The sequence below is a fragment of the Perna viridis genome, chromosome 4 (assembly GCF_037379345.1).
Source record: "Perna viridis isolate PV_CMFRI_1.1 ecotype Kerala chromosome 4, ASM3737934v1, whole genome shotgun sequence".
NCBI lineage: Eukaryota > Metazoa > Mollusca > Bivalvia > Mytilida > Mytilidae > Perna > Perna viridis.
In genome coordinates, this window is record NC_142448.1 from 13,878,375 (window position 1) to 13,905,777 (window position 27,403).

The following is a 27,403-nucleotide window of genomic DNA, read 5'->3' on the forward strand; positions in this document are numbered from 1 at the left end:
TATATGATCTTTGAAAAAAATTAAAGAATGCGTTATCTAAAGATACTTCGTGATCCAGGACCCGTATAAATTACCGTTCTGTTCTTTTTTACCGGTTCCAGGTCTTTTCTTAGATGCTGACGACTGTCTCGAAGGCGGACGAGATAGTGATGGCACTTTCTCAAACGTCTGAAACTCAAGGCGCCCAATCTCTTCTTCAAAGAAAAAATAATTTTAAAAAGGTTTGTGAGTTGTAAAGGACAATTATACATTCTATGTTTTTCGAATAAATTTACATAAATTTTACGATCATGCGTAAGTCAGCACATCACTGATGTAAGAGCCATCGAACCAGGTCCAATTTGACAATTTAATGACTTATAGAATTTGTACTTCTATCAAATCACAGGGGCTTGCTTCCACTATCAAGTATACAGCACCACTAGTATATATTTTGATAGTAGGAGCAAGCCCCTGTGATCAAATTTAACGATTTTAATGGACTCACCACTCTCTATTACATTGATCAACAAAATATGTATGGCAGCAAAATATACATGAAAAATGGACTATCAAAGTCCATTACCACTTGATATTTAAAAAAATGTCTATACCAGTATTGTAAACACTTAGACGAGCAATAACAATCAGTCCAATCAAATGAAGTATTTCAGATCGATTGAATATCAACCCACCTTCCGCTCGGTATAGCCCACACTGTCTTAGGGCATGAATAAGTTTAATTCTATTGGCAGATTTTCCAGCATGTTCCTGCCATAAACAAAGACCTCTATATGCCAAATACGCTTTGGACTGGAGATATTCCTGAACCTCCAACTGCGCAAGCTCAAGTTCCTGCAACCCAAGAGTCCGACAAACCTCTTTCCACTGTCGAATGATGTATGGAGCAACATGGCGGAAAACTTCTCTGATGTCTAAAATAAGAAGATCATCTACTGTTCAAATGTTTAAGGATTCGATTATTTGTATAATTTAAGCATTGAATATCATTACCTTAATTTTAAGACTTGTCGCTTTATTTTTGTATGCAATAAGTAATTTTACCTCAAGATTCGGGTTAAAGAAAAGTCGATAGTTGTAAAAAAAAAAAAAAATAAGTTGTTTGTAAGCGGAAAATTATTATTGTATTGATTCATGCAGCAAGTTTTAGTGTACTGTAATTTAAAGTTTTATCAAGGTTCCTCACAATAGAATGTATAATGAGTTTGTATTAGATCACTTAATAGTTCAAAAAGGATTCAAGTTCAATCAAATTGTTTGAAAACTTTTAAAGTTCCTTTCAATATAATCACCGAAATTGTTCAATTTTTTTTTTTATTTCGTCCTCGCGGTAGAAATGTGTGACCCTTAGTAGTTGATATTTTCCAATTTATATAGTATTCGACCTGGAACTAAGCTTTAGTTTATCATAAACAGAAATATTTTGATATTGTCATGTGAAATAGGTCAAGTGATTTTTAAAACTTTTTCCATTTTTTGAATTCCAAGTATTAAACGTGATTTTCGAAATGTCTTATGAGTTGCTTGGTGATCAGTACCTTCCAAGTTTCTTACCCCTGAGAAAGAAAAATATAACTTCAATCTGAGGCGGTCACTTAGGTGCATTTTAACATCTCCACTTAAAATGCATTTATTGTTCCATTAAGAGGTATTACAGATTAATTACGATTAGTTTTTGTATTTATAATATCAGCAGAAATAATTCTAATAATCCAATTTTAAATTACAAATACACGCGTGCAAGTCAGGTTTACATAATTTACACAAGTAAATGCACATCTTACTAAAATTTGTGATTTTGTTTTGCATGTAGTCCTACTAAACTCAACCTACCATTTACTTCTCCGTGCTGGTTCTTGTCTTTATAAGCATCCATGTCAATTGTTCACAATACGATTCGCGTTATCCATCTTCAATTGGAACACAATTCATCCCAGAAAGCATCTATTAAACTTTGTGGTATCCTTCCGAAGTCTAATTACCATTTTTTTACTTGACTACGTCGCATTTCTTTTTAAAAGTTTAAGTCACGTATATTATAAGTCTGATTCTGAAATATTATAAAATCTCATTAAATTGTTGGAAGTACACAACTTGATAAACTCCCGTTTTATGTAAGATTGGTTTTGTAGTAAATAAATACCACTAACATGACTAAATAGATCCAAAAACAGAACAGTTTTTTTTTTAAATTACTAACCGAAAAGAATAAAAACAATAGGGACTTTCTATTTAACATTAAATGGCGAACAGAAATATGACTTTATCTCGAATGATCTTGTGTAAAAAGTCACCTACCTGCTCTTAAGATAGGTAATAAATAAAATGGCTTTTAAAAATCCACACCGGAACTGACATTATATGAATGTCGAGAGAATCGTTTAAATTTGGTCAAATTGATGTTATTACTACGTGTGAATATAGGTAGATAGTTTACTTCGAGATTGACTTCATTGTTTTTACGGTTTACTCTCGGACGAAAATTTGAAATGATTTTCCTAACACAAATATTGACCTACGAGTTTTAAAATTGATTTTAGCTACCTATCAATAATATTGATATTTTCTATTGTAATGTTCGACAAATAATCGCCAGCCTCTTGCTATCTTCTACAAATCGTTGGGTTTAACTGTCGATTTTCATAATTTTGCTGCTGGAATCCAATACAGACAGACAAGTGACGAAATCGACAAAAAGGGTAGTCAGTAAATTATATAAAAAAAAAAAAACAATTATTTTCAATGAGGTGTTTTATTCATACACGAGAGTAAATACAGTTCATTGCCTGAAAAAAATACAACCTTTAATCTTAGAGTTACTATACTGTTCACACGCAGTTAGACATTGGGAAATTAATGCTCAGAGTGCAATATAAAACTAACATGGCAATAAATATAAAAAATGTATCTGGATCCGCCACTGTTTATATTTTGATTTCCGTTTACGGATAGAAGATACGTAAATATCGCGTCCTAAATTTTTTCTGAAATTTTGCATATGTAAAGATCGACTCGAATGCAATCATATGACATAAAAAAATGACATCGTATCGGACTTCGTTTTCTGAGTACATAGATTTGAAATATACTAGTACAATGATGAAAATACATAGGATATGTAGGGAGATTGTTAAAATGGCATGTATTAAATTGTTTCTTAGTATTGTGAAATAACGGTGCCTAGAATTTTCTTTAAAAAATAGTAAATAATTATCAACTGTAATAGTTATCAAAAGATGTATAAAAATCACTTGACAACGGGACTCGTTAATCCGTCATGCTCTCCTGAAGTGGGAATACTTACGTTTTTTCGTTTTTTTTTTCGGTAACGTCAAACTTTATTTCGGCGATGTCTCATATCTTTACATGCTATACGGTTGTAAATGAAACGCAAGGCTTGCTACGACACTTGTCTCGTGTCTAGTACGTGTAGCGAAATTAGTAAACGGACGAACCTGGACACAGTTTTTTTCTTCAGTTTCAAATGAATTCAGAAATGTTGGAAAAGGGAATCAAAATACTGAAAAGGCGGAGAAACAAAGTTTTTTTTCAAATACGTGTAGCATTGTCTAGATTGCTATGTTTTGCAAATGCATTTTCTGTATATTCATTTATTTTAGAACACTTATTTGTATCGAAAACGAAAATTTAATTCTCTTGAAAATAAAAAAAAAAAAAATGGATACATGATCGCTGCATTATTGTATGGCCTAAATAATAAAAATGCTCAATGAAAGAGTAATCAAGGGAACCAAGGTTATAGCGTTAATCAAAAGAATGTAATCCTGGGACAAAGACCCGACATGGAAAACAGACATACACAACAAAGAACATACAGTAACTAAAATCATACATACAAAGTAACAAAAGCAAATGAGCAACTCGGACTCCAATTAAAACTGGGAGCATGGACCAGGTGCACCGGTAGGGTAAGCGTCCTCTGCTTTTCTAGAAACACTAGCCGAGTTGCTCATAAAAAGTCAAGTCCGGGGTAGACAGACGAGGAAAGGAAATCTATGACCCGTTGAATAAATCAGGTTTCATGGTGCAGATGGATACACCATAACAATCCACGAGTTCATGATGAACATATGTGATATTTGGTAGGCGTGATATTTAATGAAGTCGTTGAAGGAGACACCAGCTGACAGTGATAGGAAAGCTGGGAAATCTTCTGAAGTATTACACAATATGTGCCTTAGAATTGAGATACTGATTTTATGGATTATTTTAAAGTGAATTTATTCCCCGCCGTAAGGGAAATGCGACATAGAAATACCGGTGAATTACGAATTACGTATAATTCTGACTTAATCCAAGCAGTTTATTGTAGCACATACCAATTTTAATTATTTTCTACCCTCCACTATTCGATTATAGAATACACTACCAAAAATATATTAAGACCGGTGTCCGTGCGTCCGTCCGTCCGTCCGTCCGTCACCCCTTTGTAGGATTGTTTACCAGCATATGTAATTGATCATTGCGCCGCCATTTAATGTCAACAAATTTTAAAGGAGTTATGGAACTTTTGCATGTCAATTTTTTTTTGCGGCAGGAGGGAATGTATAGCTACTCATAGCAATCTTATTGGAAATACATCATAATAACAGCTTTTCGTGTCATATTTTCACGTTTGGTCTCGGGTTTGTTTTTTGACACAGGGCTTATAAATGTCAGACATGAAAAAAAAAATGCATTCTACTTGTGTAACGTGCACCTGTCAAACTATTGTAACCCCGTCCACTTCCCCTCGTTTGCAAACCCTTGTCAAAGGCAACTGATATTTCATGGGGCATAGCAATTATGATCATGCAGTTTTCTAAGGAATGGTGTCAGTCTACGGAATGGTGTTATTTGTAGCACTTAAGTTATACATATAGCTTATCAACCGATAATTTGTGTCATGAGAAGTACATGTACATGTTAATGAGGGTATCTGGATATCGCTAAATTGAATCTATAAAAAGGCAAACTAGTAGTTTGTAGTTAGTTTCTATACGCAAAATGTCAGTGAGTCTTGTGTTCATTCATCTAGGTGTTCTATGTAAACTGACAACGAATCTGAATATCACACAAACTGGCGCACTGGTACGGTTTCAATTGAATTTGTATTGTGCTACTTTAAAGACAAATAGATCGTCATTTGTGTAAAGATACGTTTGAAAACGATCCCGATTCTTTCCCTCTATCTTAGCCCTATTTTTGCAATTTCACGATTAATTTAAACAATCAATGTGAAAACAAGAGTACTTTGATTTATTAGATAGTTTGTTGAAGGGATGCCAATTTGATATCGTGCTTTTTCCCACGACCACCCCCACTTTTTTCCGATTACCACATTATCTTAGTTTGATTTCTTACACCAGTGCTGGATCAAAAGTCGGATGAAAAATTTCACGCAGTGTTTTGTCAAGAGTGAGCAAATATCATCATGTAACCCCTCTGGAACTCACTTTTCAATATCTGTGAATCCACCCTGGTCTTATATATCGCGTGGTTTTCTGTCTCCTACTTATTCTTATGAAGCGCGACGAATATACATAATAACTTTGTATGTATATATGTATATCAAGTAAGTAACTGTCATAGTAACAGCAACGACAACGCTTTTCCCTTAATCCGCCATGGGCGTTCATTTTTCATGAAAACCAATATGGGTAGGGGCACCACTTTTTAACTTTTTAGTGCCTCCAGATTTGATGAAACCAAGTGATGATATTGCACTTTATATTGTTCTAAACCATAAAAATACGAAAGAGGAGGTTTTTTTTTTTTTTTGTTTTTATTTTACTAAGATGACAATAATAAGTATTTTTATGCATCTTCAAAAGAGGGGTGTCGGAAAACGCTGAAATTTTATTCTAAAAGACCCAATATATTTTTTTTTTTCTGTTTCATCTTAATACCGTTCAATTAATGGTTTGTTTGATATATACTGAATATTACACATCAAAATCTGTATCGTATGCTGTATCAAACCGAGACTCATATATCACCCCAAGGGCCACCGGTATTTAACCATACTTCAAGTATGGTCCGTGAAGGGTTGCAAAATTGGGTATGCGATATAGATCTAGTGGTGTGACATATGGTATGCGAAATAGGTCTAGAGGTGTGATATAGGATATACGATATAGGATAGACGATATACACTGAATATTACATGTCAAAATCTGTATTACTTGCTCTATCAACCTGAGACGCTCATATCACCCTAAGGGCCACCGGCCCTCGAGGCGACATAGGTCGAGGGTTGATACAGCATGTGATACAGATTTTAACATTGCATGTACATTATATCATATATTTTAACCATACTTCAAGTATGGTCTGTGAAGGGGTGTGATATAAGGTTTGCGATACAGGTCTAGGGATGTGATATAGGGTATGCGATATAGGTCTAAAGGTGTGATATAGGGTATGTGATATAGGTCTAGAGGTGTGATATAGGGTATGCGATATAGGGTAGTCGATATAGGGCTTAAACAAACACTTATAATGCATATACAAAAAAGTTATATTTTAAACTAAATATGAAATATAGGTTTGAAATAAATACATATAATGCACATACAAAAAAAACTGTATTTCAATCTAAATACAAAAATGTATGTGATATTTTTCGATATCGTTGTCCAATTATAGAAGATGAGAGTTTTGACTTATTACTCTCGTGTCTGAATCAGAGACTGATGGAGTCAGTTTTTTCTCGGTTGGCATCGATTCTTAAATTGAATTTTGTATTTTCAACAGTCCAAATTCCCAACAAAACGGTATGCACCCTTAAAGGTCCCCGAGGATATGCATAAATCCAGTAGTCAGGCCTGTCTGACTCGAAATATATTTTAGACTATTTTATCGAAATACGCAGTGTTACAAAATTCATTTACGAAATTCATCGCATCCCTTAAAACATGTTTCATTCATTGTTTTGCACATTGCTGGACTTGGCTTCCTAGTTTTATATACTTCTTATAGATACTAGTTTTTTATCAGTTGAGATCTTGCAATGCATTTGGTGCTTATAATAATGTTCTTATACTGTTGATCTGCGACTACTCTCCACGACCTATGCACAGCACACTGAAATTGGCGATAATAATATGATTGATATTTTTTTATTTTGTACAATTTTATTTTGATACTTTCTTTTGAAAACTCCAAAACCGTAACATTGTATCTTCGTAATGTGTTGGCTTTAGGAATTAAGAGATGAGTATTGTAAACAAAATATCCCAAAATCATTGAAACGAATATTTACTACTTCCCAGGCTTATGTTAAAAAACGGTCATTTATAATCTCCTAATCTCCGCTCTATAGATAACTTGAAGTAGCCATTATATTAACATCAACTTGAGCATTTACTTCTTAACGATGCTATATCGGATACAGCAAACAACCCCAGTATATACTGTATATCCAGCAAACAACCCCAATATATACTGTATATCCAGCAAACAACCCCAGTATACTGTATATCCAGTAAACAACCCCAGTATATACTGTATATCCAGTAAACTACTGGAATTATTGTTAATCATACTCTTATGATAAAAAGTGTTGTAAAACAACATTGGCTCTCTTTTCTGACTAAACACAGTAAAGCGATCTGTACTCAAACGAGCATAAATAAATAAAAACAAACAAACAATAAAAAACAAACAAACAAACAAAAAACCAAACAAAAAAAAACGGAGTAAATTGACATATATACCAGGTACCAACATGGAGCCCAATGTCTCAGCTTTATAGTGGTATCAAGAATTTTCAGTGAAACTACGGATTTTGGAGTAAGGTGAAAAATATGTACCCCTACCTCACCGAAATATCGCTTAAATTTACATTTTGTTCAATGTCAAAACCCCTAGAGTATTTATGTTTCTGTAAAAATTGTCTGATTCGGTATTTTCTGTTTAGTATTATCACAATTAATACTTTGAGGGTTCTTTTGATGACTTTTGGCGATCTTTGTAGGGTAATATTCTTTCGCCAGAATGGCCTGCAATACGTTTAATTATGCATTCTCTAGGATAAATAGAAAGTTTAGATGCTACATAAATATGTTTGAATATGTAAAGCCGGTTTGGAGTACGGTACGGTACTTGAAAAATAATGCACATTACAGGTGAAATGGAAGAAAATATGAAATTCCGAAAATTCCCCTTTTTGTAAAAAACTCATCATTAAACTGAAAAAAAAAAGCGTCCGAAATGAACAGATATGTTGAATACACCGATGATTAAAACACTAATATCTAATATGTACTTTTTACATCGATTATATACTAAAATTAACATTTGGGTTGATGTTGAGGTATTTTTTTATGGGTAGGGATGGCATTGTTCACCTAATTGGACTTTGAAAAGTTAAAATATTTATAACTTGGGCTAATTAGAAAGCTACTGGTCTTTATAATTGTTTTGAACATTCAAAAGCTTGTTTGAGAACGGTTTTTGAAAAATATTGCCAAATACCGGTGAAATGGAAGAAAATATGAATTTCCGAAAATTCACCTTTTTATGAAAAACTCATTATTATCATATTGAAACTGAAAAATATGCGCCTGAAATAAGCAGATATGTTGGGAACATCGATAATTAAAACAATATTACCCAATATGTATACTGTACACCGTTTATCAGCTACAAATTAACATTTTGGTTTATGTCGAGGTGTTTTATTAATTGGAAAGGCTGGCCTATTTTTTCATCTAACTTGACTTGAAAAAGTTAAAATATTTATTATCTGAGCCCATTTGAAAGCTAAGACACTATATAAATGCAGTTGATATATTGGGGGGTCGACGGTGGACCCTCCAAGCCCATCGACTATTGTTACCAAATTGCGATACCGATAGGAAAAACCTAAAACAAGAGGTTCTCGAAGAGCCTGAATCGTTCACCTGAAAAACCTTACCCTATTAAGTAAGTAAAGGCATCATGCTTTGTTACCATGTTGGACAAAAAAATGTTGAAAAAGAGCTTATATTGATGAACTCTGTATGTTGAAAAGAGTATCTAAGGCACTGTTAAATGTTGGAAATGCCTTCAAAGTGTCTTTAGAACCTCTGAAAAAAATTTGGGCAGGGGTCCCCTAAGCCCTGTTATTCCACCAGGTCTGAGGAGGCATTAGCCTATCATAGATTGCTGAAAAAAATATAAAATGAAGTTAAACCACGGCTATCAAAATTTATCATCATCACCATTCATATCAGGAGACAATGTTTACTACATAAATTAATTATCGTTGATATCAAAGCAAGTATCAAATTTAGCTGAAAAATGCCCGCCCAGAACAATCTTTCGTCATCACCATTCAAATTACAACACCTAGTTTTCTAAAGATGGAATCTGAGCAACTGGTGAAAATGGTCGTAAAATTGCAGCCATTTTGAAAATGGCCGCCTGTAAAATAATTTCAATACTGTCCGTCAACTCAGAATATCATGTTAATCTTATATATAGCTTTCATTTCCATTATTCTTCAATAGTTGAGGAAAAGCAAAAAAAAAGCATTTGGACCCCTATCTTCTATTTTTAGTAACGACGGCCATGTTTTTTGTTTTGGTTTTTTTTTGACTGATTAAAAATTTTAAATGATCAGTTTGTGGAGGAAACCCTAAAAAAAATGCCAACTTTTATTAAATTTTGTTGCAATTGGTTTCAGAGAGTTGTACACATTCAAACGACAGAAAAATCTGTTTCAGGGGCCATAAATCCTACAACAGGCAATAAATCATTTTGAAAATTTTGGCAAAGGTCCGTATACTGATTGTGAATAATTTTACTCTTCTTCTCAATTTTGCTAAATTCAACGCTTTTTGAGTATTTGCAAAAAAAAAATGTTTTTCGACCCTTTTGTTCTATTTTTAGTAACAGCAGCCACGTTTTTTTCATCTATCAAAAATCTAAACGATCATTTTGTGCAGGATACCCTCAAAAACAGTAATACCAACTTTCATTAAATTGTGTACAGTAGATTCTGAGGAGACGATTTTTGAAAGTAATAACATCAAAAACAGCAAAAAAACGTGTATCAACGGATCTTCACCAAAATTACATCACAGATAGATCTAATCATGGTGAACACTTTTACCAATGTCAGAATTTTGGTAAACCTAACGGTTTTTGAAATATATGCAAAACACTGTTGTCTGACCCCTATGTTCTATTTTTAGTAATGGTAACCATGTTTTTTTTTTTCACGAATCAAAAATCCAAACGGTCATTCTGTTTAAATTACCCTAAAAACAGTAATCCCAACTTTCATGGAATTCTGTATAGTATTTTATGAGAAGATTTTTGAAAGTAATAATATTAAAAACAGCAAAAAAAAAACTTCCAAAAAGGGCAATAACTCCAACAGGGGTCAACAGACCTTCACCAAAATTACATCACAAATAGATCTCATCAAAGTAAACACTTTAAACCATGTCAGAATATGGTTAAACCTAACGGTTTTTTTTAGATATATGCAAAAAAAAACTGCGCTCTGACCCCTATCTTCTATTTTTTAGTAATGGCGGTCATGTTTTCTCACCGATCAAAAATCAAAACGGCCGTTTTGTGTAGGATACTCAAAGAAACAATCATCCTGTTTCATCTAAATTCATTTAGTAGTTTCAGAGGAGAATATGTTTGAAGAATTGTTAACGACCACGACGGACGCCAAGTGATGGCAATAGCTCACATGGTCTATGGCCAGGTGAGATAATTATTTATTTATATATGCAGGATTCAAACCTTGGATTATCTTATAAGATAATCCGAAACATTTATATGCCAACACATGGATTCGTAAATTAGAAGTAAAAAGGTTAAAAACATCTAAAAATGGAGAGTTTGTAATTGGTGAACTATCTGTAATCTTTGACTTCTCATACCAACGTTGGAAGCAAGAATTTTGATCAATCTATATATAATTACCAATGGAAATGACACGTAAAGAATGAATACATACACTGACACCACAATTTTACAGTCTTCGTCATAAACTGGCTAACATAAGATATTAACACTAAAAAAAACCATTAAAATCGAGAAAACCCAAAACTGTATATTTTTTCCTTCTCTGTCACAAATCAATCAACATTTTGTGGCAAATTTGGCTATGAAATAGATAAATAAATCATGTTTCAAGTTTTCACACAAAAAAATGTTATATTAAGCAATCACTAAGAAGTTGTTTTTCAAAATTTGGCTAATTTTTATTGGGACAAGGGTAGCAATTTTCTTTGAAAATTATGGATTCATTCAAAATATAGCTGATATTTTTGATAATTATAGTCTACTTGGATACTTATTAGACTACATCCTGGATGGTGGCTTTCCTTCTAAACCTGTATGGAAAACGGTAACTAATAGTGCGAACATCTGATTGGAACAATCGTAAACACAATGAGAGTAACTTTTCGAGATTTCAAAACCTTCACCACAGTATTCAATTAGCCAATATTGTGGAAGCATTCAAAAATGTTTACGGAAATTAAGAGATCGTATTTTATTACAAACTCCATATTAATCTAGCAGTATATGTATTTTCTGTAACATACCGTTCCAAGATGTCTATATCCATGCATGCTCGAATTGTCCGTCGACTTAGCTTCTACAAGACATCTAGTGGAATATTGTAACTGACAATTATCCCCTGCAGTTGTTTATAGAACTTGATAGTCATGATAAAAAGACGAAATATCAAATTTTGCTCGGAAGGGTACCAAACACAATCTGGATAGTGATGAGTTGATACACTTTACCAAACTGTGCCATGTGCACATTGTTCACTGTACTGCCCGATATTCTAGGGCGATACGATGAGCTAATACACGGTAAGATATTATAGAAGGCATAAATGTCTATGACATCATGATGTGACGTGTATATATTTATTTATATCATGTATTCATATGCATTATAAGTGTTCGTTTCAACTCTATATCGTATACCCTATATCGCATACCCCATATCCCACTTCTAGACCTATATCGCATAGTATCATTACTTACCCGAAAGTTTAAATGTAGAAAGGAGAGAGTGCATCGATAGTAAATACATGATAAATGTTTACACATTAAAATTAAAAACTCTAAAGAATGTGTCAAAAAATGTCTGAATTAAAAAAATGTAGATTTATAAGGACTGTAAATGAATCCTCATGTATGATATGTATAACCAGGGTTGTAAAAATACTTTTGTATTAAATATCTTACGTTTTGCAGTGTTACTGACAGATTGAAATTTACGAACATGTGTCCGAATTATATAAGCCACAGGTTCTTGGGGTCGGGATTTTTTTCTTTTTTTATTTTTGGTAAAAAAAAAGTCCTATATACCAAAATTCATATGGATAGTACAAGTGCAACATTGCTGTTATCACACATGATTTCGTTTTTTTTCTCCCCCCTCCCCCCCAAAAAAAAATTAATAAAAATGACAAAAAAAAATTAAAAATCCCTATCCCAAGTACCTGTGATACCTGCGAAAAATCATAGTCCAATAAATTCCGCAAGGGTCAGTGTTTCCCTGTGACGCGATGGCACAATGACATGGCCATTTTTTTCAATCATTTCTCGATTTCCTTAAAAATAGAACAAACAGCAATGTATTTCTTTATAAAAGCATTGTGTGTCAAAATAAATGATTTAGCGGTATATTTTTTGATAAGCAAGTGCGCGAATCAATTACACGTTTAATTGTGACGTCGTTGACGTAACGAATGTAAACAATATGGCTGACCAGGGCGAAGTTGCAGCTGCTAACCAGGTTAAAATATCAACAAGTCTTACGAAGACAAAAGGTACAATAATTATTTTATGAATCTAGATTACTATTTGGGTATGTGTACATAGTGCGTGTGGAAGGTAGTGTATGTACTGTAGACTGTAGTATAACATAAACGAACGATTTACAGGTTGCATATATAACAAGTACATATACTGGGGTCTCACTCCAGCAGTGCTACAGGTTGTCTGGCAATCTATTTTCTGACGTAAAGCTCGGGGGTAAGAGGTTGAGGTATGGAGGAACGGAATTCCAACCTTTACGTTGTAGGAGTAGGGTCCTCTATCACGGTAGCTAATTGTTTTGTACACTGAAGAAAAACAGGTCTGTGGAAAATGGGATTATTATTTTGTCTGAAGTTAGAACAACATCTAACCTTTCATTGCATTCAACCTATTTTTCTGATGCAGCATCTTCAACACCCAGTAATTGCTTGCAAAATAAGTTAAATTTCTGCACTATTGAATTTCCCATTGTATCAAGATCACTGCATTGAAAAGAAAATTCTCTTATTTTTTTTTCCTATCAAAAATCTTGCAATAGTAATTTGAAGGGATGCACTTCAACAACTTTTCATTAGATCATGATAACTTTTAAATCCTTTTTTCTTCTTCATTCATTTTAATAGCAATTTTCTGAACATGATCATCGAGAATTTTTAAAATGACCGAAAATCACATAAAAATTTCAAGTTGGCCCCTAATTTTTCTGTAATTTAGGAAACTTGACAAATGTGTGGTTTAAAAATTTACACTTAGTCCCTATGTCAAGCACAACGAATATTGAGAATGTGCATCTTTGCACTTGATCTAGCCGTACATAGTCGAGGGTGATATATTTTCTGAGTATGTTACTCGGTGTATCACTCTCTACTGTGGGGACTTTGATACAGATACAGTAAAACTCAACTTGAATGAAAGTGACATGTATTTTAACATTTTAAAAATAAATCAACAATAGCAAAAGAACAAAAATTAACATTTCTACTATTCATTTGATCTTAAATGAAAAATGAAAAAGATGCCCATACAGACAAAAAAGGCACTTCCGATCAAATGGGACATATATCGTGATGAGGGTGATACCAATAATTTTTAAGGCGACAGAGCTAGAAAGGAATAGACCAAAATAACAAATAATGCTTATTCAATAGAAATTAGTTTTTTTGTATGGATTATAATATTTAGAATCTATAGCACTGGCAGTGAATGTTAAATTTTGTTTTCAAAATGAATAATTGCATGTGAGGCACTTCAAGTCTTAAATTATTTTCCTACCAACTGACTGTAAGCCTGACATATCTCTCAATCACAATATGTATAAAGAAATTACGTTAACATTTCCAAGCACTTTCTAATATTTTTAGTTTTCAGATGGTAAAACTGTTGAAGGCGCAATGTTGTAGAAATTAAACAATTTCAATTTTATTCTGTCCTATCTGGAGTCATTTGACCATGTATTTTCAATATTACATATGGTGGAAAAATTAACAAAAGTAAATATCCGAAAAGGAGGAAGTACTTATCAATGAACCCTTGTGTCTGGCTAAAATGGGGAAGAAGAAACAATTTTAGTTTTGCAAGGAACAATTAGCATTACTTGACAAATACTGTTGTAAGTTTGGATAAAAATGTTTTTCTTTGTAAGAACATTGTCGGTAACTATGAACATGCTTGTGAAGGTTTAAAAAAAACCAGCTTATTCTACACACTGGAAGTAAAGGGTGATCCACAACACAGTTTTGTATGAAATAAATATTTAACTATAAAGCACAAGGGATAATAGGTTAAGTACCAGTTTGATGCATTAATAGGTTACCTGGTCATTGATCATGGCGACGAAATTCGTGCGGACATCAAGTATTCTCAAGAACAGATTCAAAAACAAGTAAGTTGAACAGACAATATCATTTTAGTTAATGTACATTTAGAATATGAACTGATCGGAGATTGACACAGATATTAACGAAATTGTCGGAGATGTGCACGATACTGTAAAACCTAGCTGAAGTTCAAACACAAGATATTTTGAGACAGATTAATGACACTTTCAGTAAAACATAATTACTGCCTCCGAAGACGGTAATAAGAACACTAATCGGCCAGTAAAATGTATGTATCAAGAAAGTCTTAAGAAGGCCTGTAGAAGTGATATACATCTATTGACGTTGCGCACGGTGTTAATACCGTAAAGTGTAACGTCAAAAAGACACTTTTAGAAGACATTTCTTCTATACAAGATTGTGTTAACGGTGTGTTTTTGTTTTGATGTTAAAATCATACTGAACTTGTGAACTTAGGTTCAAATATTGAGCGTAGCTAAAAATGCATTTGAAAATAAAGAACCGATATTTTTTGCATGAATTAAATCATTTCGAATCTGCGAACAAATAACATAAGAAAGTCATTTAAAAATCCATCCATGCTTATCCATGCTAGTCAATAATAGTTGCTGTTTTGTTGCTGTTGTTGATGTTGTTTTGTTGTTGTTGTTGTTGTTTTTTGTTTTTGTTTTTGTTTGTTTTTTTTTTTTGGGAGGGGGGAGGTGGGGTCTCCGAAACAAAATTTGCTTGCCCTTAATCTCGATGTATAAAAATTTCATCTCCGAAGTGGGCTTCTGAAGTACGACCCTTATTGTTGATTGATTGATTGATTGATTGATTGATTGTTGGGGTTTAACGCCCGAGCAGCAATATTTCAGCTATATTCAGCCGATGAACATGGAAGGGATGATAAAATGAACATGAAATGATGATTATGAAATGAAAAATGAGATTGGACACAAGGACAAAAGGGTCGACAATTTTTTATTGCCACAAGAAAAAGGGTGGGATGGGTAGGGTCGGGCAATTTAGCCTCCTGTGGCGGAGCTCAAAGGTTCCTTCTAATAACGAATACCACAACAGGGTTCTTTAACCTGCGAGGAACGTGTTATCTTTCCCAACACGGTGCACCACTACGGTTTGCGGTCAGGTTTTCCGTATTATAGCCAGACAATCACAGTATTTAACACGCCAGGGGTACCCCATTAAACCACCTTGGGCACACAACCCAGTTGCTCTGTGGGCAGAGCGCCTAGCCCCCAGCACTATTTAGTCGCCTTTTACGACAAGCTTAGCGCTGCTGCAGGCCTATTCTTTTGACACCCGGACCTGCACGGGACTGAACCGTATTGTACATTAATCCTTGGCATATAGCAAGTATGTACAAGTGTCGTTATTTAGACATTTATTTTTGCGCGAGCTATATTATTTTTTACGAAAAGCCACGAAATTAAATAATATTTTCGATGCAACGATGGATCAAAACAATTGATGGGAGAAAAAAAACAACAAAATGTTTTATTCGCTGTTCTAGTTTCGTTTATTTTACGGTTTAAACAATGGGAATTTGATTTTCCGAGATTGAGGTGTGGTCTGGGATTTTTTGCATGAAAATGCACCCCAGAAAAATCATTTGATCCATGTCTACGTGCAAATTTACCGGGTGCGACTATGTCGGGGTCGAGAGTACTGGTGGTATAGCATACACAGTTGGACGAAAAGATAAATATCAAGTCGACGAAAATACAAAAACAATGAGGTGCTTTTCAAGATATTATCTAATGAATAGAATAAAAATAACGATCATACATGCATATATTTTCTAACACGCATACTGAGAAAAACATTAACAAAAGAAATAACTCTTACACACCCTTACTTTTTAAAACTTCACATACATGTACGCGCTCGCTCTTTTATTGGACAAACATGTGCATCGATTAAACGTGAATATTGTCTTAAAATTTGCATTATGTTTCATTCTCTGTCCAATTGATCTCGATGCTTTTTATACTGGTATCCCTTTTTTACTTCCGTTGCCAAAGGCGAAAGCAGGTCTAGGAGTTGGGTCACTCTGTTCGTCCGTAATAGTTCAGACTGTCCTTTCAACTCCTCTGAAACTTCCCAACAGAAAATCCTGAAACTTGGTATGTTGGAAGAACTCATATGTAGTTGTGTATATTGTCAGGAAATTTTGATTCTTTAATTTATATATACGGGAATTACATTCGTATGTTCCGTAGTTTCGTATATACATGTACATCCGTAACGCTTTTTTCGTTGCATTTTCCCCACAAATATAAATCACAGCTATAGTGCGACGCAGATCCGAACATCGATTGGTCTAACTTGTTTAAATCGGAAAATTCGCTTAATCAATATACTGGTAACGGTTACTTATTATATACATGCATTTTACAAACAAATCACGTTTATGTGTTCCACTTACCATTAGTATCAATTTCTTAGCATCGTTTCTTTCATTTTTTTAAAACATTTCCTTATACCATTCATTCTTTGTTTTTCGTCATTTTTCTGCTTTTGCTAACTTGTTTACTTTGATTCGCTCTTAACAGAAGATTGGTAATCCATATTTGGCGTGGTTTACCATCAACGCATATTGTTTTTATTTTTGTTGTTGTTTGATTATTCCTAGAGCGGGTATTGAAGAAAAAGATTTTACACTAAAAACGTCGTGGATGTTTTTGTTTTTTTTTCTCCCCACTCAACGTAGTCCGAATTTCCTCTGACCCTGCAACCCTCCTCTTTTTTATTTGGATATTGATACCAATATCCAAATAAAAAAGAGGAGGGATGCAGGGTCAGAGGAAATATATCAATATCCAAATAAAAAAAGGGAGGGTTGCAGGGTCAGAGGAAATTCGGACTACACTCAACGTCGCATGCACTATAATTAAGTCAAATAACCATGTAGATATTTTGCAGAATTTCATAATTTAGGGTTTCAAAAAAGTTTTGAAATGCACATTTCAAATACATCTGTTGGGAATGTGTAACTATATTCATTAAAGATATCTAAGGCGCGAAATACATTAAGACCATGCTCGAATTGGTTGAAATATATAGGTGGACATTTTCTTTAGAACTCGTAAAAATGGTAGAATTTTTATCATGTAGTTTGTATTTCCCTGATTGTTCTTGTTCTCGGTTCTATGTTAGATGCACATTCTCCATATTTTCATTTTCTGTGTATAAAAATTCATTTTTATGGGTAGTTTACCGTTCGTTTATTGCTAAATTCTCCGACGATGTACAGCGTCTACATCACTTACTATATAAGGAAAGTGACCATGCAAAATGAAAAACAACGCTCACCGCCATGGTTTCTAACATATGAGAAATTAGCGGAATTTCGCGTCGCTTCCTGCGAAATTAGGGAATATATATTGCATTTCGGTTTTTGTTAAAATACTATATCCGTTCTGAATGCAATATTTAGGTTACGCGTCTACAGTAATTTTTAACGATTTTGGTGACAATTTCGTGTCAGAATCCGACTTAAGTATCATAATGTGCCGTTTGTAGGTATCATAATGTTAATTTATGCAAAATATCAAATATTTTGATATGTGATAAATCCTACTTTGGTTTACTGTACATGAACCGCGAAGCGTTAATCATCCCAAAGTTCAATACTTGTATGCAAATCACAAATTGCAAACAATCCTTAAAACTCAATTTCTAATCGATTGTCAGTCCAAATGTAGGTTTGTTCCTTCATCAAAGCCTTAACTTTGATTTTTTTGAATCGCGATCTGCGGACCAATCAACGTTGATGACGCCACAGCACCAAGTTCGTCTATGTATACAAAATAACCTACATACTATCTTGCCCAAAAATAGAACCATACAATCAAAGGTCTTACAACAAATCAAATTAAATTATTTCTAGATGAAAACCTCGCTATGACTTCGAAAAAAAATAAAAACAAATTTCAACTTTTCGAACTTAAATTTTAAGTTTTTTTTCCAAATTCTAGCATGTACATATACCATAAAAATTCCACTTTCCTTGGAACAGTCGAATTTTTTTTTAATTTTTAGTCTAGAATTGATTTGTTTTTCATAAGCTTGAAAATTTTGAAATTTTGACAATCGGAAATTATAATATTGAAATTTTGATCATTTGAAAACCCGAGATCGCGACTTCAAAATTTCTTTTGGCCAATCACATATATTCAGTATTTTTGATCATGATTCATGTAGTCTGGTGAAAAAAAAAGAAATGCTTCTACCGATAAAACCTTGGTCCCCTTGATTACTCTTTCAATTTTATTTCAGTCTTACTGCCCAATGCAAACCCGAACAAACACTATCCGAGTATGTGCAAAACCAAAAATGTAACTTCTTTAAAATACATAGAGTTGCTACTCCGTGGTATATAGAGGATGGCAGTACAGTGTTTGTCCCGTAAAATATCTAAATCATAGTCGGTTCACGGGTAAAGTGAGTGTGGAATTCGGGAATGGAAATCAAACGAAATCAGGAGGGGACTTCTGAATAGAAATTTTCCTTGTATTGTTTCATTTCATATATTGTCGTTTGAGGAAATCCCTTTTCTCTAAATATATACAAAATTTTATCAAGTTTCCTCGCTTTAAAGCACTTTTTATAGTCCAAGTTGCTTATAGTCAGATAGCAGCTTAAACAAGTAAAATTTTCGAGATTATATGGTATAAAAGTCGAAATATAGTTTTGATGGTCTAAATATAAACTAAAATTTTGAGACTTATACATTAATTTGCTTTGTAAAAAGCAGAGTATTTGGTAACTTCCATTCTCCCAAGTCAGAGTTTTGAGTCCACACTCGCTCCTTCAAACCCCTCACATCACTCATTCATATTTAGCGGGTATCGTCCAGCGCCATCTAGTGAGTTACTTAAATTTTACCCGGATCCAAAATCCAATCAAATCACTCGTAATAGAAACTCTTCGATATAACTTACAAAGTGGTTACACTTAACGTCATTAAAGACTCTAAACAGAACCTACAGTTATCATTTTTGCTCATATTGCATCATTTGTGACATCATACAACTTTCAGTTACTATATCGGATCCATTACCTCGTATTATTGTTTACCTTTCCACAGACATTTTTTGTTAAATCGATTTTCATTGGCGCTTCTCACCCGGAGAAGCAACCAATCGGAATTGGCTGGACGATATTCTTTTAATATGAATAAGTGATGTCAGGGGTTTGAGGGAGCGAAGGTGGACGCAAAACCCTGACTTGGGAGGATGGGTAACTTCCAGCAAACCAACAAGTTGTTTTGTATAACTTGCGTTGATACTGTGACGTCATTAACGTCGATTGGTCCGCACATCGGGCTTCAAGTAACCCCAAACAAATTTCATTTTGAAAATGAACAAAATTTTGATATTTTGATGAAATTCATTAGGAATAAAATAGGCCTAATATGGAATGTTTTTAATTTTTGAACAGGTAATGTGATTTTACAAATTTTGTTATTAAAAATCATCACAGTTTATTAGTCTTTCATTTTCAGATTGATCATCTACAGCGGGAGATAACCCTTGTCTGGAGAACTATGCAAGACTTGATGATCTTGTTTGCACCAATGATTATAAGCTGGATGGGTTTCTTCATAATCAGAATGTTCTTTTCCCATGCTTGGGAAGTGAGTTGTGATAGTTTTTCTTGTGATTGTGCGTATATCTTTATGAACGGAATTTCGCCTTTCCGCTGATAAACGAGGTCTCCAAAAGCTGAACTTGGTTTTCTTTGGGCTTAGGGGATAACCATTTGATTCCGAGGAAAGGGGGTGGCAGCTTTTGGAAATAAATATTCTGGCCATGAAAAAGTTGAAAATAACTATTCTGCCCTACACCTCTTAGAAAATAAATAAAATTTCTGACCTCAGTACAGTTACTTCATACATTGAAATGGAAATAAATAATCTTGCCCCAATGTGCATGGTTGGAAATAAATTTTCTGACCTGCAAAATTTCAAAAGTAAATATTCTGACCCAACAAAGTCTTTATTGGCATACTTTTTACTTTTTGTCGAAATATTTTGTTATAAATACTTACAATTTTTTACTGAAAAATCTAGGTACCACTTTTCTAGAAAAAAAAACATTTTTAACTTCAGTACACATTTTTGCAAAAAGCAGGTGTTGCAGGATGCAGCCAGAGAAATGTTATGCAAAGTATTTTGTATATTTGTAGGGACTATGGATAGCTCTCAACAGTACATTAATGGCAGGATGTCTAGCGTTTTTCATGACCCCACTGCATGACTCTCTTGACAAACTTTTGAATGCTTTAAACGAATTTAGTGATATGAAATTTGAGAAGATTGAGGATGAATTACCTGAGGACATTGGCTTTGGAGATGCTGGCCAAGACGACCTCATAACACCAGGTGAGGGAGAGGAAAATAGTCCAACAGAAAAGTGTGAAACCAGTGATGATGGAGAGGAAAACACAAATAACAACGACACGGACTGAATAGTGTTACCTTGTAAAAACACCCATAATTCAGTTTTAACCCTATTATGATTATTTATGTACGTGATGTACATGTATAGTCCATAGGCATTTCTAATTCTTATCATTTATCTTTCTAAACTATAGGTTAACATACATAGGAAATAAAACTGACGATAAGAAAGTTTGTTTTAAGTTTATAGATTTGATGATATTTATTTCAATTCTGTATTGAATGTAATCATGACAAATATTATCAATCATGTAAAGCAAGACATACTGAATGCATGTATATTAAAAACCTTTTTTTTTCAGAAACAACAAACTGATTCTGATTTTGCATACGACAAATTAAATTAGTATATAAATATCAGTAGTGTAATCTACAAAACCCCATCCTCCCTATCATTGCTAGCGTCATTGCTTTCAATAAAAAGCAGTGCATCTGATATGTCATAAAATACATGCCTAAATGGGAACTTAACAAAAAAATCAGCTGCAGTTAGAGTGTCTATAAATTTTTGTGGACACTTCGCAAAAAATATTTTGATGCCAACAGATTGGTATTCCTTAACTATTTGATAAAGGATACTAACACCTGAGAGATCAATATACGATATCATTTGACAATCTACAACAATATAATGAACAACGTTTGTAACAAATTTGCGTTTTGAACCATGATTTGGAGTACAATCAGTTTCGACTTCCACTTCATTTACCAAAACCACGGTGGCAGTTTTCCTTTGCTTCCGTTTAAGTTTTATAGGGTCTACGATCTTCCTGTATAGTTCGAATTTAAACAATTCTGCGTTGGCAAAAAACAAAGGAGCTTGGAACTGGAATATCTTTGTAGTTTGGTGTTCGATCACATTTTCTCTGTTTTCACAGTCTAAATATGCATTTTCCTTTCCTGCCACACCTAACAAAATGCTGCTGGAATTCTGATGCCGCACGACAACAGTCAAAACTGAAAAGCCTATTCCGGCAATAATTCCATAATCCAGATTCACAAACACAGAAACGAAACAAGTTATCACCCATACACAACAGTCCAATTTGTTTATTTTCCATATTTTTGGCAAATCCCTGAACTGTAATATCAAATTTTTCATGGCTACGGTTATCATGGCTGCTAATACGGACATCGGAAGTGATCGAAACAGTTGACCAATCCATAAAATGACTAAAAGCATAAATACGATTGTTGGCAAAGAATTCATGGTAGTATTAGCTCCGAGGTCACTGTCGAGCATAGTTCTGCTTGGAGTTGCAGATTGTGGGAAACAGGAGAAGAATGACGAAAGGATATTTGTCAGTCCGTAAGCAACCATTTCTTGGTTGTCGTCCACTCGTTGTTCGTGGATTTTTGCGGTAAGTTTTGCTAGCGAAATTGTCAGCATTAAAATCAAAAGTGACATTATAAAACAATCTACAATGATTCTGGGAGTGATACTAAGGTCTGGAACAGTAGGTGCACGGAAGCCTGAAGGAATGGTACCAATTATAGAAACGTTTAGCTTCCTCTCAAAGTTGATAACGTGTGACATCAAAGTTGCGATAACGACAACGACCAAGTCAATTGGAATAGGAACTTTTAAACGAGTTTTGAATTTTTCATTGATACAAACTTTCACAAACAAAAGTATTAGCATGCAAACTATTGTTATGACAAAGTCGGAAACAACAGTTTTGTCCAAATTTTCGAACAACTCAATGTACATTTTAACGAGTTTACCAGCACCAGAGTGTGTAGAAACTTTTACACCGAACATTTTAGGTACTTGACTAGAAACTATATGAATCCCAGCTGCCGTTGTGAAACCGCCTATGAAACTTTCTGACATATACGTCATTAAAAATCCCATACGTAAAATTCCAAGTAAAGAAAGTATCGATCCAACGAGGAACGAAGCGGTAACTGCAGTATTTACTTTATTGTCTATTATCATTTCTTCGCTTAGTGGTCCCTGAATAGAACTTAAAGTGTCTAAGCTACTATTATCTGCATACGCTAATGCCAAGGAAACATTTTGATAAGTTGTGAACGATGATTCAAAAATGTCCGTCTCTGATAGGACTATCTCTTGAACTAGCAAAGCAATCACTGCATTTGTTGCAAAGGCAACGTATGGAGATGCTCCAAAGAGCATGTAAAAAATTAAAGGAAAGAATGTAGTATATAACCCATATACTGCAGGTAATCCTGCTAAAACAGAAAACGCCAAACCCTGAGGTAGATGCATAAAACTAACTGTCAAACCGGCAATCAAGTCTCCACCAAAATATTCCTTTCTGTAGGTACTTACTACTTTGATAACGGGTAAAAATGTTGTAAGTGCATTCCAAGCTCTCCTTTTGGAACAATGGCATTGTTTTTTTAGACGGCTCAAGGATGTTGGTCTTTGAGGTTTACAATCCGGGTAAAGACGGTCTAATTTGTCCATTGAGAGAATAGACCTGGTTACTTGTGAACCATGCATGTTGTAACTGAAAAAAAAGTTCACAGAATTGAGAATAAAAATAATTGATTGAAGAAATAGCCTATTTATGCAAAAATGTACATTTTCGTGGTCTTTACTGTTTTACTGTGTCCCTTACAGAACAAAATTGTTGCGAGTCAATTGGCGAGGATTGCTTCTATCACGAAAATGATGAGATGTTCGTTATGACCATGTAGTAATTGACAGTAAATGATTGATTGATTGATTGATTGTTGGGGTTTAACACCCGAGCAGCAATATTTAAGCTGTATTCAGGCGATGAACATGAAAAGGATGATAAAATGAACATGAAATGATGATGATGACATGAAAAATGGGATTGGGCACAAATTTTGATTGCCACAAGATAGAAGGGAGGGATGGATAGGATCGGGCAATTTAGCCTCCTGTGGCGGAGCGCAAGGGTTCCTACTCCTATCGAATACCACAGCAGGGTTCTTTAACGTGCAAGGAACGTGGCATATTTCCCAACACGGTGCACCACTATGGTTTGCGGTCAGGTTTTCCGTATTATAGCCTGACAACCCCAGCATGTAACACGCCAGAGGTACCCCATTCCACCACCTGGGGCACACAACCCAGTTGCTCTGTGGGCAGAGCGCCTAACCCCCGGCTAGGTTTCTGAGCACTATTTAGTCGCCTTTTACGACAAGCTTAGCGCTGCTGCAGGCCTATTCTTTTGACATACGGACCTGCACGGGGCGACAGTAAATGAGCCCTTTAGCAAAATAATGATAAAATGACATCAATATATAGTAATGAAACTAATTAGAAGTAAATACAAAGTATTTATACATGTATGCACGCGTGACATATTTACTACTTACCTGGATGTCAAGAGATAAAAAACTGTTTGTGTAATTTTCTTTTAATACATTAAATGGTTTAGTTGTGACATTCCTCCGTTGATATCAAATAAAATTCCTTTTGATTCAATCTGTCTGATAAAGAAACAACACAGAGGCCATTGGTGACGTCCACAAGTTGAGTAACAGGGCGTCTTCGAGTCATGCAAGATGGTATATCGTGACGATTCGGTGTTTGTACCAGAAGTACAAAAAGAATTGTATAACTCTGTCGGCTCTTTCCTCGTTGTAAAACTTTAAGTAAGATAAATTGCTAGCCGATTTAGGTACATTTTTATCTCAGATTTTAAGTTTTTCGTAGTATTGGTATTATGACGATTTTTAACGAATTATAGTGAGTTTCATACTTTGTTGCTCGCCTGTTAAGATCGGTGAGTCGTGATAATCACTGGTTCACTTTCGGATATCTAATTCTGTTTGCTCAGCCCTTCACTGTATAAGAACCAGTTGGTAATGAGTCATATCGACAAATATGCACTTGTTGAATTGGGACCTGGTCATATTGGCACAAGTCAAATGAACAATTTGTTAAATCGACACCCGCACTTGTTGTTAATTCGGTACCAAGACTAAGCTGGGAAGAATAAAACTACATAGTTATATAGTTACAATGCATATTTAACCCCAGGACTTAGTTAAATCGGGACATTGTCAAATCGGTACTTTCATGACAAAAATCCGACAAAACATTGGCAATTTTAGTTGAAATTAATTTTGTATCAAATGTAAAAATGTGTATGCATGTATTTTTAATTTCTTATAGTTGAATGAAACAATGCATCTGAATATAATTATATCCCCACTGGAAAAGCAGTAGGTTTATAGTGATCATGCTGTCCGTCCGTTCGTCCGCTATCATTCTCATAAACCAAAATTACAATTTGGTATAGGGATACATAATGATACAATGGTACGCAACAAACAAATTACATACCGAGGTAAGATTGCGAGAGAGAAGATTTGCCAAATGTATAATAAATGTACATAAATATAATATTGATGATACACCTAAGGTTCAACTTTTTGTTATCTTAATCATTTTGCATAGCTGAATTAAAACTGAAACATTACGTGAGTTCATCAATACTGGAAACTTATGACAATTAGGTTGTCTGGTATGCGTGATTTATAGTAATCTATTTCTATCATTTTGAAAATTTTGACTTAAAAAAAGAAAATGAAAATCGTCTCCTATATCACCTGAATTACAGAGTGGACATGTTCTTCCCTAGGAACATTTCTCCATCTTCCCTTTTTTATAGGTAAATGATGATGTAGTTCTAAATCTACATAAAGTAAAAAATGTCCTTATTATCTAATTTATCAAAATAGTTTTCAAATCCTAGGGTATTCCCAATAATGCGATAATTTAATGCTTTAGGAGACTTAAACATCTGCACACCAGCTTTGATCAACAAGTTTTTGCGTAAAATTATTATGTACCCAAGTAACATTATTGAAAAAAATGGTTGTTCCATATATAAGAAAATCCACAATTATCAAAAATTTATCTTATATTTCTGACCCATTCAATGTTCACATTATACTTACATTATAGTGAAGATGGAAGTTTTTTTTCAGGCTGTTCTATCATCTTCGGGCACTAATTGAGCATTCTAAGTTCAAATATAAATTCTACTTCAGTCTCGAGGGGAATGCAGGATTTTCCACTCGAGATAATTAAATTGCAGATTTCAACCAACGAGCTTTAGCGAGTGTGTTAAAATCTTAAATTTAACTTTCGAGGGTTGAGAAATCCTTTAATCCCGAGACATTTCTCCCATGAATAAAACCATAAAAAAATAATTAAACAACATCCTAAATTCTCCCAACATAAACTACGTCATCAAGGACTTCCCCTCCAGTCATCAAGTCATTGCGTCATCGATATCACTACCATTACGATTAGTTGATACACTCAACTAATCTTTTAAAATATGAATAACATTCGTAAATCAACAAGTAATTTATTGATCAACAATATGAATAACAACTGTAAACATGGTAAATACTCTCGGCGGGAGTCTTCACGCGACAGTTTAATTTCCTGGCACGTGGCGGACTTTTTCATAAGTAACAAAATCTTACAAAATTTCAAATGCACCGATTTTAGCATCGCATCTTTTCCCAAATCCCCATGCTTCGCTTCCACATAATAAAATCGGTTTGACAATCTTATCAAGTTGATCAAGTTGGCAAGCGATAGATAAATTATTCGTTCTGCCTTTACTGACCACGTGTTGCTTTACTAGCTTGCGCTTATTTGGCACCTTAAAAACTTCCCTTTTTTTTAAACAAAACACCCAAAAGTTAAATCCTTTTACAATCTCTAATGGAGTATTATCATACTTAAATAGATACATTATTTTTAATTTTACCTCTAGAGAATATAACTATTTTACTTTTTTCAACACATACTCTTAGCTTCCAAATATTAAAATATTCATTCAACATGTTTAACTAATTTTGTAAATCTTCACCGGATTTTGCTAGCCGCACTGTGTCGTCTGCATATAGTATAATCAAGTGTTTTAGATATTTGTTTAATTCGATATCTAAATCAAGTTTAATGTTGACAATTCCAAGTTTAATGTTGATAATTCCAAGTTCAGTGTTGATAATTCCAAGTTCAGTGTTGATAATTCAAATATTAAAGTTGGAAATTCCCAGATTAAAGTTGATAATACCAAGATTAAAGTCGACTATTTGAAAAATAATAATAATAATAAAAGATGGCCCTAATGCACTTCCGTAGGTACAATGGCATCATATGATTAAGAATTTGTGAAAGTTCATTGAATTCCATTCAGTGCATAGTTTTATAGGAATTTTGATTAGAAGATACGTCCTTGGTCGACCAATGACACAGCATATTTTGCACAAGAAAACCGCAGTCATTCAGATTGCAAACAATATGAAGTGTATAAAGGTACAATGTGATAAAAGAATTTGTG

General features: G+C 34.0%; 3 protein-coding genes across 6 annotated transcripts in view; 1 reads left to right on the plus strand and 2 right to left on the minus strand.

The window, feature by feature from the left end:
• Positions 1-23,528, minus strand: part of LOC148618952 (uncharacterized) — a 28,850-nt gene extending 5,322 nt beyond the window's left edge. Inside the window, exons 1-5 of one of the 4 annotated variants that reach the window (XM_088578372.1) lie at positions 23,389-23,528; positions 20,681-20,713; positions 1,834-2,050; positions 675-914; positions 75-194 (exon numbers count right to left, since the gene is read on the minus strand). In XM_088578372.1, the coding sequence (XP_088434498.1) occupies positions 75-194; positions 675-914; positions 1,834-1,876 (403 nt within the window). In that variant the 5' untranslated portion in view covers positions 1,877-2,050; positions 20,681-20,713; positions 23,389-23,528. Of the gene's footprint in view, positions 1-74; positions 195-674; positions 915-1,833; positions 2,179-2,200; positions 2,216-2,298; positions 5,799-20,680; positions 20,714-23,388 lie in introns of those variants that run through there. The other 3 variants (XM_088578373.1, XM_088578374.1, XM_088578371.1) reach the window with 3 other exon arrangements.
• Positions 12,685-21,452, plus strand: LOC148618953 (uncharacterized). The gene is made up of 4 exons (XM_088578376.1): positions 12,685-12,799; positions 14,597-14,670; positions 20,136-20,267; positions 20,819-21,452. The coding sequence occupies exons 1-4, from the start codon at positions 12,730-12,732 to the stop codon at positions 21,098-21,100; spliced, it is 558 nt and encodes a 185-aa protein (XP_088434502.1). The 5' UTR covers positions 12,685-12,729; the 3' UTR covers positions 21,101-21,452.
• Positions 21,463-25,036, minus strand: LOC148618954 (sulfate transporter-like). The gene is made up of 2 exons (XM_088578370.1): positions 24,411-25,036; positions 21,463-23,569 (listed from the first exon to the last, which is right to left on the minus strand). The coding sequence occupies exon 2, from the start codon at positions 23,560-23,562 to the stop codon at positions 21,463-21,465; it is 2,100 nt and encodes a 699-aa protein (XP_088434496.1). The 5' UTR covers positions 23,563-23,569; positions 24,411-25,036.
• Between the last annotated feature and the right edge of the window lie 2,367 nt (positions 25,037-27,403).

Coding starts and splice junctions, on each gene's coding strand:
- LOC148618953 (XM_088578376.1), top strand. CDS start 12,730: ATGGCTGACCAGGGCGAAGTTGCAGCTGCTAACCAGGTTAAAATATCA. Junction 12,800..14,596: donor AAGTCTTACGAAGACAAAAG/GTACAATAATTA, acceptor ATGCATTAATAG/GTTACCTGGTCATTGATCAT. Junction 20,268..20,818: donor TCTTTTCCCATGCTTGGGAA/GTGAGTTGTGAT, acceptor GTATATTTGTAG/GGACTATGGATAGCTCTCAA.
- LOC148618954 (XM_088578370.1), bottom strand. CDS start 23,562: ATGCATGGTTCACAAGTAACCAGGTCTATTCTCTCAATGGACAAATTA.